Source organism: Vombatus ursinus, unplaced genomic scaffold (assembly GCF_900497805.2).
Source record: "Vombatus ursinus unplaced genomic scaffold, bare-nosed wombat genome assembly UNPS02014802.1, whole genome shotgun sequence".
Classification (NCBI taxonomy): domain Eukaryota; kingdom Metazoa; phylum Chordata; class Mammalia; order Diprotodontia; family Vombatidae; genus Vombatus; species Vombatus ursinus.
Genome location: NW_020954580.1, coordinates 16,971,452 through 16,988,212, shown reverse-complemented (window position 1 = coordinate 16,988,212; position 16,761 = coordinate 16,971,452). Strand labels below are relative to the sequence as shown.

Sequence of the window (16,761 nt, the reverse complement as noted above, 5' to 3'; positions counted from 1 at the left end):
ACTGTCCTTCATGTGTAACTTAACATTTCTTCAGCAATACTTTTGCAGATGACATACAATCTATATTATCTTCCCTCTCCTTTTTCCTCCCTCCCTCCCCCACCTCTTTCCTTCCCTCCTTCAGGAAACAAGTCAAAACTGACCTTGGAAGCCTTCCCACACAAACCTAAACTTACGACAGTATTAATTCTATACCACTATTCTTTTAATATATAATTTATTGCTATTATCTTTAACTTATCTTTATTTTGCTTTTAAATTACAATCTTGTTTCTCACATATTTTACAGGCAAGTTTATATATGTGTTTAATACTGTCTTTCCAGTGAGATTCAGTAGAGAGCATGACAGCTTTTATTTTACTCTAAAGTGTCTGATATGAGACAGGGAACATAGTTATTACTCGTTATCAAAAATTATTCCGGTTAGGCCCATACTAATACAAGAAGATAAGTTAGTCTTAATTCAGCTCCAGAGAGCTATCTCCTGTTATCTGTCACTTAGCCAGATATTATACTTAATTTCCAAGTCTGCTTTAGCTTTTAAAAAATGTTTGTATATCCTTATCTTGTGTCTCATGGTAATTTTAGCTTTATTTTTTAAAAGCATTTATTTTTACCTATGTTTAATCAGAGCTCAAGCCATAGCAATTGGACAAGCAATGGTTGATGGACGTTGGCTAGAGTGTGTCAGTCACCATGATCAGATCTTCAGGGATGAATATGCCTTATATAGACCACTACAGGTAAATGAATAATCCTGGTGGAATGCTACCATGTTTAAAATTTGAGATGTTTTCTTTTTACATTTTAACACGACTGCAAGATAAGTTAACACACCAAAATACTTGCTATAAAGAATATTGTTTTCCATATAAATAGGAAAAATTTGTCGGATTACAAAGATAAGCTTTTCTTACTATTTTCATTTAATTTCATTTCAACTTTGGTTGGAAGAAAATGAAACATTAATTCATGAGAGAAAACTGATTTTTTCAGCTATGTTGTTGACATAGGTTGTTAACTCCTCAAATGTAGTAATAAGCATTGAAACAGTAGTAAAATGTTCATGAATGTTCCAACTACAGCAGTGGGATTTTATTTTTCATTAAGAAAAATGAAGAGTCCTTGTGTATGTCCATGGAATTCTGTATTTATTATTAGAGATATGTAAAAATAAGATACATATACAGCAACAATTTAACTAATTGGAATGAAGCAGGGGACATCTGATTTTGGGAAGAGAAAGGAAAATAACAAATGGCTTTGAATGAAATATTACACCTTAAAGTTTACAGATTCAGAGCAATCTTCTGAACTACCTTCTATATAATCCCAATTGGTATTAAATATGGGAGGACATGTGATGCCTATTCTTTGTGTGACCTTGGGTGACTTTCACAGAACTTTGCTGGACCTCAGTGTTATCATGTATAAAATGAAGGGGTAGAATAGATCATCTCTGAAAGGCCCCTTTGAGCCCTAGCCCTATGACCCTATGACCTGTAAGGACTGAATTAACATTGAACTATTATGTTCATCTTCCACTAATTCATTAATTTCATCAATAACTTCCTTCATTCAAAATCTCATCATGGAATAAAGGTGGCACTAGGTTCCTGATACCAGCAGAGCACAAGTTTTAGCAGTTCCTAACAAGCTGGAATGGCTTATGCTTAGTGATGGGCTATATGTCTTTTGTCAGAGAATCATTCTGATTAATTTCAGGGGAGCTTATCACTAGGTTGACTGCAGGAAGCTGAACTTTTTGGCTCTGGCACCTCTTGAAAACTACCTTCTAAGTTGTAAAGGGGTTATGATTGGCATCATAGATTGCCCGTGCTAACAAAGTCAGAGGCCTTTAAAATATGGAAACATGTTTATCATATTGTGTACGCAGGAAATAGACTAATACATTTTACAAAGATTTTCACCAGGTGTTGAAACGAAACTCTGTTCTGAATGTTTACCAGAAAAATTGAGTTGGCCACAAAACCCTCTTTTTAAAATATTTTAGGTGATAGAGATTTTAGTGTAATTTATGTCAGACAAGGAATGAAAGGTTTTCTCAGTATTATAGATTTGTCATTCTGAAAGACCAAGGAAATGGAATTTGTTCAATCTTGATCTAAAATTTTGTTGTAACCTCATGACATAAACTAGAATACAGCAGAAATACTGTAAGACATCTTTGCAGTTGTTGACATTGAGGGTGAATTGTTTGGATTTTGATTCTTTCAGAGCACAGACTTTTCCGAGACACCTTCTCCAGATAGTGACTCAGTAAACTCTGTCGAGGGACACTCTGAGCCATCCTGGTTTAAAGATATCAAGTTTGATGACAGTGACACGGAACAGATTGCTGAAGAAGGGGAAGAGAACTTAGCCAGTGAGTTTTTGCTTTTGAGGAAGCATCTTCTGTGGCTGGTTTGTTTAACTGGAATAATTCTAGGCTTTATGGATCAAATGAAATAGAAACATCTGGTGTAGCCCTTGCTGTTGATACAGTATTTTCTTGAATTATTGTCCTTACAGGTTACCAGGGGATATTCTGTTTTCCTTAGTCTCTAGTTTCCAGCAACTTAAAGATAACTTTGTGCTAATAATAACTTAGTAGTATCAGCTTGCTCATCTCCTTACTTCGATGCCAGGCTTGACTTTTTTCCTGCAGAACTTCCAATGTTCCTTTGTTTTTTAAACTGATTTTGTAATTAGCTTATTCAAAATTTTTGGTGAAATACTGTTTCTAAGTTTGCTCAAAAATACATGAAAATACTGTATCCATTTTGGTATTGCACATTGGGCTTGTGTATTAAAAACAGTTTGTCTCCTTTCCCCAATACCCTGATGATACCGATTTTTTTACTCCCCTCTCCTCCCTATATTTCTTTCCCCTTCCCCAACACTAAAAGATTCTGCCAGTCCTAGCAAGCGTACATCAGTCAGCAGCTTCCAGTCCACAATGGACAGTGACTCAGCCGCTTCTATCAGCCTGAACGTGGAGCTGGACAACGTGAACTTCCATATCAAGAAGCCCTCCAAGTACCCACATGTGCCCCCTCACCCTGCTGACCAAAAAGGTAGGAGGTAGTCACCATCTGAAATCAGAACACAAGATGGAGACTTTGGCCATGAGATTTCATTTCAGTATTTCCTCCTGTGCCCTCCTCCCCTTATGGCTGAGGGTATTTGGTGTGGGTCTTTTTCCACCTCCTCTTTTCTTTTCCTTTTTTTAAGTTAATTCCTCCTGCTTTTCCCCCCTCCCCCTGGCCCCCTGCCTCCCCTTTCCCATGTCCAGTTTTAAGCCTATGGCTTTTCAAAGGAGATTTGTCCTGTAGTTCTTACTTCAGCATAATGTGCAACTTCCAAGGTGGTATTTCTTTGCATTTCTAATGTGGATGTTCTGCTCTATTCTTTCTTTCTTTCTCCATTAAAAATATCTAGAGTTTTTTCAGACTTACTATCTTATGCAAATAACTCACAACATAGTACCTGACAAGTCCAATGAAATTCTTCTAATTAGTTTTCTTAAAAAACAACAAACCTTCTATTATAATTTAAGATGTTTGTTATTTCTATGGTTTTAAAAAATTAGGTTTTTATTGATGTCTTTTGTTTAATATTATCGCTGTTTCCTTCTGTATCCCTATACCTTATCAGAGAGCCCTCTCTTAAGATAAAGAATAAAAAGTGGAAAAAAAGAAAAAAAGGTCAGCAAAACAAAATAGCCCTTCAAGAAAGTCTGCAGTGTTCCGCACCCATAGACTACCATCCCTTTAAAGTAGTAGGTGGAGGTGTTTTGTTATGTATTTTCTTTGGGTCCACACTTAGTCATTATAGTTTCACAACATTCTTTTGATTATTTTGTTCTTTTTTTCTATTTACATTTTTATAGTCATTGTGTATATTGCTTTTCTGGTTTTGCTTTTACTTCACTTTGCCTCAGTTCACATAAATCTTTTCATTCTTCTCTGTATTGCCATTTATTTTTAAGAAAATTTCTGCCCAAATTAAGAAAATGAAAAATTCGTTCTTTAATACCATTAATTTTTTTTAGAAAATGTTTTCTTTTACCAGTTCAAGTATGGGAGTGACCATATTTTAAATAAAGATATTTAGTAAAAGGATGAAATACTAATATAAAGCTAATCGGCTAATAAATAGCACTTAGCATACTGCTTAATATTTTCTTAAGGATGATGAGGTTTAAACTTATTAGGTATAATTAAATACTAATTTAAAGTATAATGGGATAGTACCATTCTGTTGAAAATAATAAAATAATTGGGCTTTTATAAGTCAGAACATTAAATATCAGTTGAAGATAATGCCCCGATAATATTTTTCATCTTCATTTTTAACCCTACTAGAGTAAATTTCAGTACTCCCTTTTTGTTTATAAATTAGTCTTCTATCTTATTGTCATTCCCTAACTATAATTCAACATATTGGTTATACATCTACACAAAAAACCTGAAGAAAACAAAAATTTTTAAACAAATAACTTGGGGGTATCACCAAACTGAGATAACTGAAATAAAGGAATGAAAGTGTATGCATTGTTTATGAGAAAAATATGTTATAGGAGGAGGTAAGTAGCACTGTATGTCTGGATGATTGATATATATATATATATGTACACACACATATACATATACACACATACACATATACATACACATATACATATATACATACACATATACATATATATGTGTATATATGTATGTATGTATGTATTAAACTGCAGTGGAAAGAGTTTACAGCTAGGTAGCACAGTGAAAAAAGAGCCAGGCCTGCAATCAGTAAAACTCATCTTCCTGAGTTCCAATTTGGCCTCAAACACTTAACTATCTGTGTGACCCTGGGCAAGTCACTTACCCCTGTTTGCCTCAGTTTCATAATGAGCTGGAGAAGGAAATGGCAAACCACTCCAATATCTTTGCCAAGAAAAACCTCAAATGGGGTCAAGAAGAATTGGACATGACAGAAATGACTGAAGAGCAGCTGCATAAAAAAATGAAAGTGATATCATTTGGTATAGGGGCTTGTGTCACAGACTCCCTGACATGCCTGAAGATGTACATGTTACTTTCTTAATATTTGTTGTGATATTTCCACAGGGCCAGGATATTGTACTGATATATGGGCTTTTTAAACGACTACTTCAGTCTCCCTGATAACATTCTAAAATAAGAAAGTAAAGACACTTAAATAATGCCTCCCTGCAGTCAGGTTCAGATGTTCTATTTTTAGAAAAATGAGACTCCAAAAGAACTCAGGTCTTCCTGACTTTCAAGCCCAATGCTCTATCTACTATGTCACCTTGGTGTCCCTAAAAAGACATATTAGAAATAGGGAAGCAAGTATAGGTAACAGTGAATGGATACAAAAGTGTAGGACCATGCCAGAGGGCTGTACCCTTGGAGTCAGGAAGGATCTACATTTGCATTTTACCTGAAGCACTTCCTTTCTGTGGTTCCGCACACCAGGCACTTAGTCGCTCTGAACCTCAGTATCCTCCTCTTTAGTAAAAGGGGAATAATAGCACCCCCTCACACTGTTTGTACACCATAAAGAACTTTATGAATGAGAGCTGTTATTAGTAAGAGAAATGTCAGGAGTGCTGAAGCTCCAATTAGAGAGAAGTACCACTTGGGGCTGACAGGAAGATAAGGGATTGAAGTGTAAAAGCAGAACTGCTCAATAGTTTGCTTTTTTTCTCCTCTAAGAGGATTGGCCATAACTGGGCAGTCATATGGAAGAGGGATTAGACGTATTCTAGTTGGACCAGAGTTCAGAACAAGGAACAGTGGATGAAAGTGAAAAGGAGACTAACTAACCTGATGTAAGAAAAACTTGGACAAAAAGTAGAATGGGCTGCCTTGGGAGGTAGAGGATAAATAACAACAGCTACTATATAGTAGCTAACATTTATATAATGCTTACTATGTGCCAGGCACTGTGCTAAGTGCTTTACAATTTTTATCTATTTGATCTTCACAAACCTGGGACATAGATGCTGTTATTATCTCCATTTTACAGATGAGGAAACTGAGGCAAGCAGAGATTAAATAATTTGCCCGTGGTTGTAAGCTAGTAAGTATTTGAGACTGGATTTGAACTCAGGTCTTCCTGACTCCAGCTCCTGAAACTTTGTTCACTGTGCTACCTAACTTGATATATCTGTACCTCTGGGCTTTAAGTGAATAATATAAAGTGACTTGGTGGAGATACTGTAGAGGTGACTCCTGTTTTGTTATAGGTTAACCTAGATGACTTTTGAGGACCTTCCTAACTGAAATTCTTTGATTTTGTGATTCTTAACATTTTCTGCTCCTGTCATATCATGTCTGAAATATATCATGGTCAGTTCTAGGTGGCATATTTTAACATGGATTTTTGTTAAGTAGAGCAGAAGTGTCAGTCAAGATTCACAGGCTGGCAGCGTTCCTGAATGTTAGATTAAAATGTAATGGGAAATATTTAATATAAATTAAAATAAAACACAACATAGATGACATTAATAAGTGGTTTTGTAAGTCAGTATTTGGCCCACAGGGATCCTCATGTATGATTTAGTGACCCTTGTTTCTATTTGAGTTTGACATCTCTGAAGTAGAGCATTTCCAGAAGAGGGCAATGGACAAGGGTTTAACACTATGCCTTAAGAATTAAGACTTAACAATATATTTAATCCTGGAATAAGAAAGACTGTTTTGCAGTGAGCTCGGAACCCATGTGTGGAAGTTCATAGATTAAAAAGTTTTGGTTCAGATAGGGAAGAACTTTAATGATTAAAATTTTCAGTAAATTAGCAAGCAAATTTTTACTCTTAAGTGCCTACTATATATGTCAGTCTCAAAGTAAAAAAAAAAAAATAGTTCCTCCCTAAAGGAACTTACATTCTGTGACTAATGCCTTCTATATATAGAGTGGGTGTGTTAGCATATTAGTCATCTCTCACTTTGCCTTCCCTCTTTGCTTTTTCCCCTGTTATTCAGAATATTTGATTTCTGACAATGGAGGACAACAAATCTCTATAAGTGACGCCTTCATTAAAGGTAAATTAATATAGAGGAAGCTATTTGCAAGTATATTGTGATTTTAAGTGCTTCAAGAACCAGTACTAAGTATATGTTTTGACTTGTTTTGGGGTAAGAAGGATTAGTCTGATTTGAATAAGTTTTTTTTTTTTTTAAGCTTTTACTAGAGAAATTTTATTTTGCTTACTCTTGAGGTTTACATGAAGTTTTCCTTTTTCCTTTTTTGTGAATTTAGTATTAAATACTATTTCCCCCCAAGGACTGGCCTGTCCTCTGGAGCCAGTAGACAGATTTGACCCAGTTTGATATTGTCGTGAGAGGAAAGTAGAACAGGAAGAATATTTGCCTGAGTATGACTTCATGGGCCTGTGTGGATGTAGGGATCCATAGCAGCCACCTCCTAACCCCTCCCAACCATGCTGTAACTTTGGTCTTCATGAATGGAGAGAAATGAACATGATAACATACTTTCTCTCTAATGCCAGACGCTGGGGGCATGAGTCTTACACAAGAAATCAAAGAATTTCCTTCTCAGTTTTTTCTTAGCCTTGAGGATTTCAGCCAAGAGAGGGATAGGACATACTAGCACCAAGAATGCTAGTTCCATAGCTCAGATCTTAGAGATGTAGTATATTTATGATATTAGATGGGTGGATTTTGTATGTGTTTTGTATGTCTTTGGAAGGGTGTTTTTTTTTTTTTTTTGTGGTATGTAGTTTGGAAACTTTTCTACCGCCTCTAACTTGTCTCTTTCCCTATATGCTAAAAACAATACTGTTTCATTACATTTTTAATATTGTTTGGTAATTCTCTGTCTTTTATAACAGGACTTTGTCTTAAGGGAGAGATTAAGAGTATACTTTTTAAAAAGAAAAAAAAATTGGCTTATTAATAGCTATTTATCCTACTTGAATTCTCGTTTTTTTCCTTTGCCTTGTGTTGAACCTTCCACACATATTAAAGGTTATTGAAAAAGAACTTTCTAGAAGCACTAATTTCTGAAGAGACATTTTAGATTTGTTATTTGACTTTAAACATTTCATGCTAGAGTTTTTCATTCTTTAAAGTTCAACACCCACACCATTGCCACGTGTAGTTTGGTCAGCATTTAGATTTCTGTTTTCTTCCAAACTTCATAATTTACCAGAAGGGGGGATTCCTCTTTTTCAGCTTTCTCAGATAAATAAGAGTACTGTTAAAGTCACATGGGCCATGATCCACAATTTTATCTGCTTTTCAGAAATAACATTTCAAGAATGTGGCTTGAGCTACTGTGTGGAGACACTTATCAAAAGCTTGTTTCTGATTTTGTTGTTTCTATATTTTATTATTATTACCTAATATCCAGGTTTATACATTAGAAAATTTCTAAAAATGTGAATTTATGAACAGGGTTGTGATTATGAAGTAATAATTTTATTATTTTATCTTCTTTAGAGTCCTTATTCAACCGACGGGTAGAGGAGAAATCCAAGGAGCTGCCTTTTACACCTTTAGGTTGGCATCATAGCAACCTGGAGCTCCTAAGGGAGGAAAATGGGGAGAAACAAGCCATGGAGAGATTACTGTAAGTCAGTAAGCTATTTTTATATTCATTTCCTTTAATGAGTTGTTATGCAGAATCTCTATTATTAAATGAAGACTATTAGGTGAAATTTGCAGATAAAATTCCTTAAACAGAATAGCACAAAATTGCATAACTACAGTTAGCTATTTATTCCCTATAGAGAAATATTCCACTAACTAGTTGAAAGAAGTCTTCTCTTTGAAGTTTGCTTTATACTTCCATTTATGGACAAGAGACATAAAGAGGAACGATATACTTACAAAGAATAAACTGACTTAGAGCAACTCATATAATACATTTACTGTGTTCTTTCTACATTGTTTATTGCATCTTAAATATTAATTCTTATAGAAGAATGAACTAGAAATTATCACTAATCCTTTCCCACATTTTCTCCCCCATGAATTTCATATTTTTACAGTTCAGCTAATCATAACCACATGATGGCACTACTTCAACAGCTACTCCACAATGACTCATTATCACCATCCTGGAGAGATATCATTGTGCCAGTGGTCTGCCAGGTGGTTCAGACTGTCCGACCTGATGTCAAAAATAGAGATGATGACATGGATATCCGTCAGTTTGTCCATATCAAAAAGGTGAGCTTTATTGACTAATAAATTTTTTCAGAATTGGGAGGATGCTGTAAGTATTGAGGTTATAAGGACAGTATCAAAAGAATGACAGAAAGAGGGGGGAATGGGACTTTATATTGCTTTTGTTCTGGCCCCTAGGGATATTATGATGCCCAGGGATCAGAAATGAAAGAGGAACTGAAAGGAAGGGGTGAGAGATGCATTGGGGGACCTTCAGAAATCATACTTATATCTCTTCTAAAATATCCTTTCATTACAGTAATAGAAAGCTGTGCCATGATTGCTCTTTGTATAGATAATGTTGAATGTAGTTTTGTTCCAGAGTATTTTGCCTAAATCTTAAAAAAAAAAAAAAGTATTTAATTTAAAAAATATTAAAGTTTGCTTTGCTTGATTGGGTCCTGAGTCTCAAAGTGTCTTCAATTCTTTAGTTACTAGAAATAGTAATATAAAAGACAGTCCTTCTAATAATTCGTTAATCATTTAGTATAAAAGAATTGCATTATGAGAGGTATTTTTCTTCTTTTTATATAGTAAAATTTAAAGTATAAAAAAAGTGATCTCTGTAACATCATCTGTTACATCTGACTGAAATAGAAAATATTTTGCCTTTTTAAAAAATGACAGTTCTTTCTGTTAGATTCCAGGTGGAAAGAAGTTTGATTCTATGGTTGTCAGTGGCTTTGTGTGTACCAAGAATATTGCACATAAAAAGGTATTGTAACTCTAGCAGAAAATATAGGAAATAATTTTACTGATTTTTTTTTAATCAGCGATAATGTTGACCAGATTGTTGTTTTTTTTTCCAGGCATTTGCCAGCTGGTATTTCCTTAATAAAGGAAAAAATTATATCTCTGTGTAATAGCTAGTGATGAACAAAATCCAATGCTAGTAGGAAGAATAATTAGCAAATTCAGAAACTCTGGCCATGTTCACTCCTGTCTTTGTTAATAAGTCTTACTGTTTCTTTAAGGAAAGTTATACTTTATTAAAATCATAATTGACTGTTGAATTGAGTTTTGTGTATTTGACTCGTCATTATTTTTTGTTTTTTTTTTTTGTGTCCAAATTTCCCAAGTTGTGTATTTAAGGACAGAAATGTAAACTCAATTATTCTTTCCATTTGTGGTCTACTTAAGCTAACAAATTCGTATCCCCCACAGAAGGACAAAGCTGGCTAATTGCTAACTCATGAATTTGCTAACTGTTCTTTGTATTTGAACAGTAGTTTTTCATTAATCCATAGTTATGTTATATGAAGCTTTGCTTCAGGGTAGCACTCAAAAGGTTTCTTTGTTTCTTCCTATACATATTAATGTAATAAATGCTTAACATAACACTACAAGTGTTTTCAAAATACTTTAATTTTTTTCTTCTTAACTTTTAGTAAGGTGACATTTAACCAAAATGTTTTTTTTAAGAGTGAAAATTGAAAGGAAATGTGAAAGAATATTTCTTTAAGGCCTAGGAATAGTAAAATATTTTATAGTACAATATACCTTCATTCTTCAGCGGCTTCTTATAGGATAACATTTTCCCCCCCACATTTTCATGGAATGAAACTACTGATTATAATGTAAGAAGAGTTGGATGATGGGAGAAGGATTTCTAAGGTAAAATGAAACTACCATGAGAATATTGAATATAGCTTAGTGTTATGATCTGTATAAGTCAAGAGAATTTAATGATTAGCAAAGATTTATAGTAAGGGAATAATGTTTTGTAGAGGGGACTACACAGAGTAGAAGGGATAAAAATTTTGTTATCCGTTCAAGCTTCTAAATACTTTAAATGATTAATTTTCTGCTTTTTTTCTTCCTAGATGAATTCCTCTATTAAAAATCCCAAAATCCTTTTATTGAAGTGTTCCATTGAGTATCTCTACAGAGAAGAAACCAAATTTACTTGCATTGACCCAATTGTTCTTCAGGTTAGTGTTTGTTATAGAATTATGTGTAGGATTGCAGTTATTTTATTTTTGGTTTTGTTTTTGTTGTTGAGTTGTTTCCGTCATGTCCAACTCTTTGTGATCCCATTTGGGGTTTTCTTGGCAACGACATGGTTGGCCATTTCCTTCTTTAGCTCATTTTAACATATGAGGAGAGTGAGTCAAACAGGATTAAGTGATTTGTCCAGGGTCACATAGCTAGTAAGTGTCTGATGCCACATTTGAACTTAGGAAGATAAGTCTTCCTGACTCGAGGCCTGGTGTTCTATCCATTGCACCACCAAGCTGCCCTATCATTTTATTATGTTAGGTATTTACTAATTCTGTTATTTTAGTCATTTTAGTTGTAATAACTGTCAAGTGAGGCAAAGACAATAGTTTGTTATCAAGTTTTATTTAATATAGTTTATCATAAATTACTTTTGTAGTAAGTTTTCCTAAGCTGTTCTAAAATAAACATGGCCAAGCACCATGTATCTGAAGAAGTGGAATTCCAGATTCCTGAGTTCTTTTCTCTAGCAGTTTTTTTTTTAATTACTGTGTGATTTTGCCCAATTTGTCAGCTTCCCCATTGGTAGAATACAGTTGTTATAATTGCTGCTAGATGATACTTGGGAAGTGTAGCATGTGAAAAAAATTAGCTAGAAGGGAGTACATATATAAATTAAGCACATTTTCCAAAAAATGATTGCACTTGTTTGTTTGTTTTGTTTTTGGTAAGGCAGTTGGGGATAAGTGACTTGCCCGGGTTCACACAGCTAGTAAGTGTCAAGTGTCCGATCTGAGATGGAATTTGAACTCAGATCCTCCTGACTCTAGGGCCCATGCTCTATCCACTGCACCGCCTGGCTGCCCCCAAAATTATTGCACTTGTTGCAAAATGAGTATGTAAGCTCTTTTAGAGAAGTACTTGTTGCCTTCTTTTTATTTGTATCCTCATTGCTTGGTACATAATATGTGCTTAATGAATATGTGTTGATTGATACAGGCCTTGGAAGAGATATATCCTCAAATCCTTTGGAGCTTAGTAGCACATTTATGGTAATAGATTAAAAATAATTGGAGGCAGATATTTAAATTTAGTCTTTCATAAAGTATTAGAGAAGATACTTATGGATGAAACAACCTTACTTTGTTGAGATTAACATTAATGATCACATTTTATTGCTAGTTCTACTAATATTAACAATTATACTTTGCATCATAATTGGCACACTTGTGGTTTATTATATTAATTAGGAAAGAGAATTCTTGAAGAATTATGTACAGCGGATAGTCGATGTCCGACCTACTTTAGTCCTAGTTGAAAAAACTGTGTCTCGAATTGCCCAGGATATGTTGCTGGAACATGGTATTACTTTAGTCATTAATGTAAAGCCGGTGAGTAGTAGTATTTCATAAAAATGTAGACATTATTGCTGTTTGTTTATATGGTGATATAGAATTTCTCAATTATTTTCCTGTTCATTCCTTTGTCCTTTATGTAGATTGGAAGTGGGAATAGTGAAAAAATTTGGAGGACAAACAGGCCACAGCATAGAAGAAATGGTTATTTTTTAAAAAATTATTTTCTTTTCCCCTTCCTTCTTTTTCTTTTTCTTTTTTTTGGTTTCTTTTTTTGACTAGGCAGTGGGGTTAAGTGACTCGCCCAGGGTCACACAGCTAGTGAGTGTTTTGTGTCTGAGGCCGGATTTGAACTCAGGTTCTTCTGAATCCAGGTCTGGTGCTCTATCCACTGCGCCACCTAGCTGCCCCCCTCCGTTTTCTTTTTTCCTCCAGAGGAGAAAGCTCAGACTTAATTAATAGAATGAAGAGTAAATATTTGTGACCTCAAAACACTTACTTTAGTTACTTGAGGTCTTGGTAATGGGCATTAAAGTTAGTCAATAATATTTAACAAATGTTCTCTGCATACAGACAACTAACTATATGAGTTAACATGTTTGGAATTACAGAATAAATAGAAAATAGCATCTTAAGTGATTTAAAATGGGGGAGATAGGCCAATCATCTGGAGAAAATTTCTGTGTAATTTCCTTTGTGTGTAGCACTGTACAAATCAGCTGCCTAATCATCAGATGCTCTTGATGATGATATGATAGAAAGTATTTTAGTGTTTTGTTGAATTAATTAGTGTTTAATTTTAAAGAAAAAAGACCAAAAATATCCTATTTATGTAATTATTCAGCTATCGTGAGCAGTTATTACATAATTATAACGAAGATTGCTCTTTGATACTAACGTGCCACCAATTTAACTTTTTGTTACTTTTCTGTGCCATCTTTAATAAGATTGTAGTATCTTTATCTTCATTTGTGATAAAGTAATTTTTGTTTTCTAGCAAGTTTTAGATCGAATAAGTCGGATGACCCAAGGTGACCTAGTGATGTCAATGGATCAGTTGCTCACAAAGCCACACTTAGGAACTTGTCACAAATTTTACATGCAGATATTTCAGCTCCCTAATGGTGAGTAACATGTTAGCATATTTCACTCAGGATTTAGAAGATAAGGGAAACAAGTAAAATAATCATCGCAATAAGGTTAAAGTGGTAAAAACTATTGATTTACATAAAATTAATAAACATAGGCTACTGTATTTATAGTCATTTTAAAAGCTTTTTCTCATTTAGGGATATTTGTTTTTTAGTTGGTGCTGTCCTTCTGAATAGTATAGTATATTTGTTCTATGGGCCACCTAACCTTTTCCAACTTTTTTGTGACTCACAGATCAAACAAAAACGCTAATGTTCTTCGAGGGCTGTCCGCAGCACCTGGGCTGTACCATCGAATTGAGAGGAGGCTCTGACTATGAGCTAGCTCGAGTGAAGGAAATCCTTGTATTCATGATCTGTGTGGCTTACCATTCTCAACTGGAAATTTCTTTCCTCATGGATGAATTTGCCATGCCGCCAACATTAACAAAAAATAGTTCATTTCATTCTCTAATTGAAGAGCCAGGAAATGATGGTGGTCAGCAGGATCAGTTCAGCGGGAGCCCCCTTCCTAGGGATGCTGACTTTCTTCCTGACAAATTGCCTATAATATCTGAGTCTTTATCTTCTGATGATAGTAACCAGTTGGAATCAAGGACCCTGTTTGAGAAAACTTACCAGGAAAGTGAAAATGTTCCACAGGATAGTGCCTCTTTGAAACATCAGGAGCATTTCCCATCATCTGGACCATCAGTGATACCCACTTTCTTTCCATCGGTACCAGAGTCATTATTGCCTATTCACATTGAAGAGCAAGATGATGCTTTTGATAATGAATCAGAGGCCTTGCCACAAAGACATAAGATACAGAAACCCAAAAGTCAGATGAAAGTCTTCAGAGACCCTCTCCAGGATGACACAGGATTTTATGTTGCAGAAGAAGTGACATCTTCTGAAGATAGGCTCAAGACTCATTCTTTAGCCTTCAAACAAGAACTGAAAAATGTTATCCTTTGTATCTCTCCAGTAATCACATTCCGGGAACCCTTCCTCCTAACTGAAAAAGGCATGAAGTGTTCTACACGGGACTATTTCCCAGAGCAAGTTTATTTGTCTCCTCTACTCAATAAAGAGTTAAAGGAGGTAGAGAGCAGAAAGAAGAAACAACTTTTAAGAGATCTTTCTGGACTTCAGGGCATGAATGGAAGTGTTCAGCCAAAGCCTCTCCAAGTATTACCATCCCATGAACTAGTGAGCGCCAGAATTACAGAACATTTGGGTGAAAGTCAAAGCTTGGGTAGAATGCTGGCAGATTACCGGGCCAGAGGAGGACGGATACAGCAGAAAAATGCAGACCCTTTTGTTCAGTCAAAGGATATATCAGATAATTCTGGTGGACGAACTGGAAGTAAAACTGAGGGAGATGAAGATAGAATCCCGAGTCAGAGTGATGCAGTGTGGTCCTCAAAGGTAAGTGAGAACTCTGTGGGGAACCAACATTTTAGGTTTGTTTGTTTTTTTTTTTTAAAGAAATATATCAGAGGGCATAAATTCATGAAATGCTTTCCTTCCTAATTTTATTCTTATTTGACTTAAGCGTGCCAACTCCAATGCTGCTTATTTAAGTGATACAAACAAGATAAGTAGTAAAATGGCAATAATGATTTTACAAGCCACATGAGAAAATTTATAAGGTGTTTTGATGTAAAATTGGGTAGTTTATAATAAATTTAAGGATAGTTAGGAGAGAGCAAGGCCTGGAGTCAAGAAGACCTGAGTTCAAATGTGGCTTCAAACACTTACTAGTTATATGATGCCAGACAAGTCATTTTAATCTCTGTTTGCCTCAGTTTCCTCATCTGTAAAATGGAGATAATAATAGCACTTACCTCTCAGGGTTGTTTTGAGGATCAAATGAGATTACACTTGTAAAGTGCTTAGCACAGTGCCTCAGTAATAATAATAATTATAGCTAGCATTTATATAGTGCTTTAAGATTTTCAAGGTGTTTTACATATATTATCTCATTTGATTCTTACGAAAGCCCAGGGAAGTAGGTGCTAATATTGATGCCCATTTTACAGATGAGAAAACTTGAGACCAGACAGGTTAAGTGACTGTCACATAGCCAAATAAGTCTGTGAGGCAGAATTTGAATTTATGTGTTCCTGACTCCTGGTCCAGCACTGTATTGTATGGCGCCATCCCAATTCATTTTTGAAGCCCCATCTTACATTCAGTAGATGGTTGTTGAATTGAACCGAATCAAATCTTTCTTCCAGAACCAAGATTGTTCGTTACACTTAGTATGAATTTTATGGTCCTTTAGGATTGTTTTCATTTATATGATATATATGTTATTCTCCAGGTTCAAGCAAGGACACATAGCCGATAATATGGGAAAGTAAGCAAACACAGGTCTGTATGTACAAGGGAATATATAATTAATGGGTAAATTGCATGGTAAAGACCAGACCTGCACAACTTGGCAGTAGGTAGGGTCACAATTAAAATAGGCTAAACTTTTTAGGTCTGCAGATAGGGGTCAAACTAGAGACAGACTGACTGTGGTCACGTGATAAACAGGAGAGTGTGCAGTGACAACCCTACATTTTTCGAGGGCTGCCCAAAATCCTTTGATGGGCCACAAGTGGCCCGTGGTCCTTATGTTGTGCGGATGAGGTAAAGACTATTAATACCATAAAAGTTCAGAGGAGGTAGAGAGCTGTTGAAAGCTAGAGCTCGTAGGGGAGGTTTCATGGAGGAATTAAGACTAGAGTGGAGCCTTGAAGGGTCATATTTGTTTAGTAGGAGGGAGAAGATAGGGCATTATAGATGAAGGTAGGAACGAGGAGAAAAGATGTAGAGGCAGGAATGAATATGGTATGTTTGTGGACCAATGGGGAAATTAATTTTACTAGATTAGAGAGAGGATATCATAGTAGAGGAAAATTGTTTGAGAATATAAGCTTCTCTAGCTTAGAGGTTCTATCATTCTTTGTTTATCACTAGTAACCAGCACAGAGCCTGGTACGTAGTGAGTGCTTAAGAAATGCTTGTTGATTGATAGGTATGGCAGGGCCAAGTTATAGGGGGCCTGGATGGAACATCAGGCAATTTAGGTTTGCTATAGTAGGAAATAAGAACCCTTTGAAGCATTTTGATCA

General features: G+C 35.3%; 1 protein-coding gene across 5 annotated transcripts in view; it reads left to right on the top strand.

The window, feature by feature from the left end:
* Positions 1 to 16,761, top strand: part of PIKFYVE (phosphoinositide kinase, FYVE-type zinc finger containing) — a 104,336-nt gene that overhangs the window by 39,954 nt on the left and 47,621 nt on the right. For 3 of the 5 annotated variants that reach the window (XM_027873537.1, XM_027873538.1, XM_027873540.1), the window contains 11 exons: positions 633 to 744; positions 2,240 to 2,387; positions 2,911 to 3,078; positions 7,003 to 7,062; positions 8,482 to 8,611; positions 9,033 to 9,213; positions 9,851 to 9,925; positions 11,034 to 11,141; positions 12,399 to 12,539; positions 13,501 to 13,627; positions 13,890 to 15,064. In XM_027873537.1, coding sequence (XP_027729338.1) covers positions 633 to 744; positions 2,240 to 2,387; positions 2,911 to 3,078; positions 7,003 to 7,062; positions 8,482 to 8,611; positions 9,033 to 9,213; positions 9,851 to 9,925; positions 11,034 to 11,141; positions 12,399 to 12,539; positions 13,501 to 13,627; positions 13,890 to 15,064 — 2,425 coding nt within the window. Of the gene's footprint in view, positions 1 to 632; positions 745 to 2,239; positions 2,388 to 2,910; positions 3,090 to 7,002; positions 7,063 to 8,481; positions 8,612 to 9,032; positions 9,214 to 9,850; positions 9,926 to 11,033; positions 11,142 to 12,398; positions 12,540 to 13,500; positions 13,628 to 13,889; positions 15,065 to 16,761 lie in introns of those variants that run through there. The other 2 variants (XM_027873539.1, XM_027873542.1) reach the window with 2 other exon arrangements.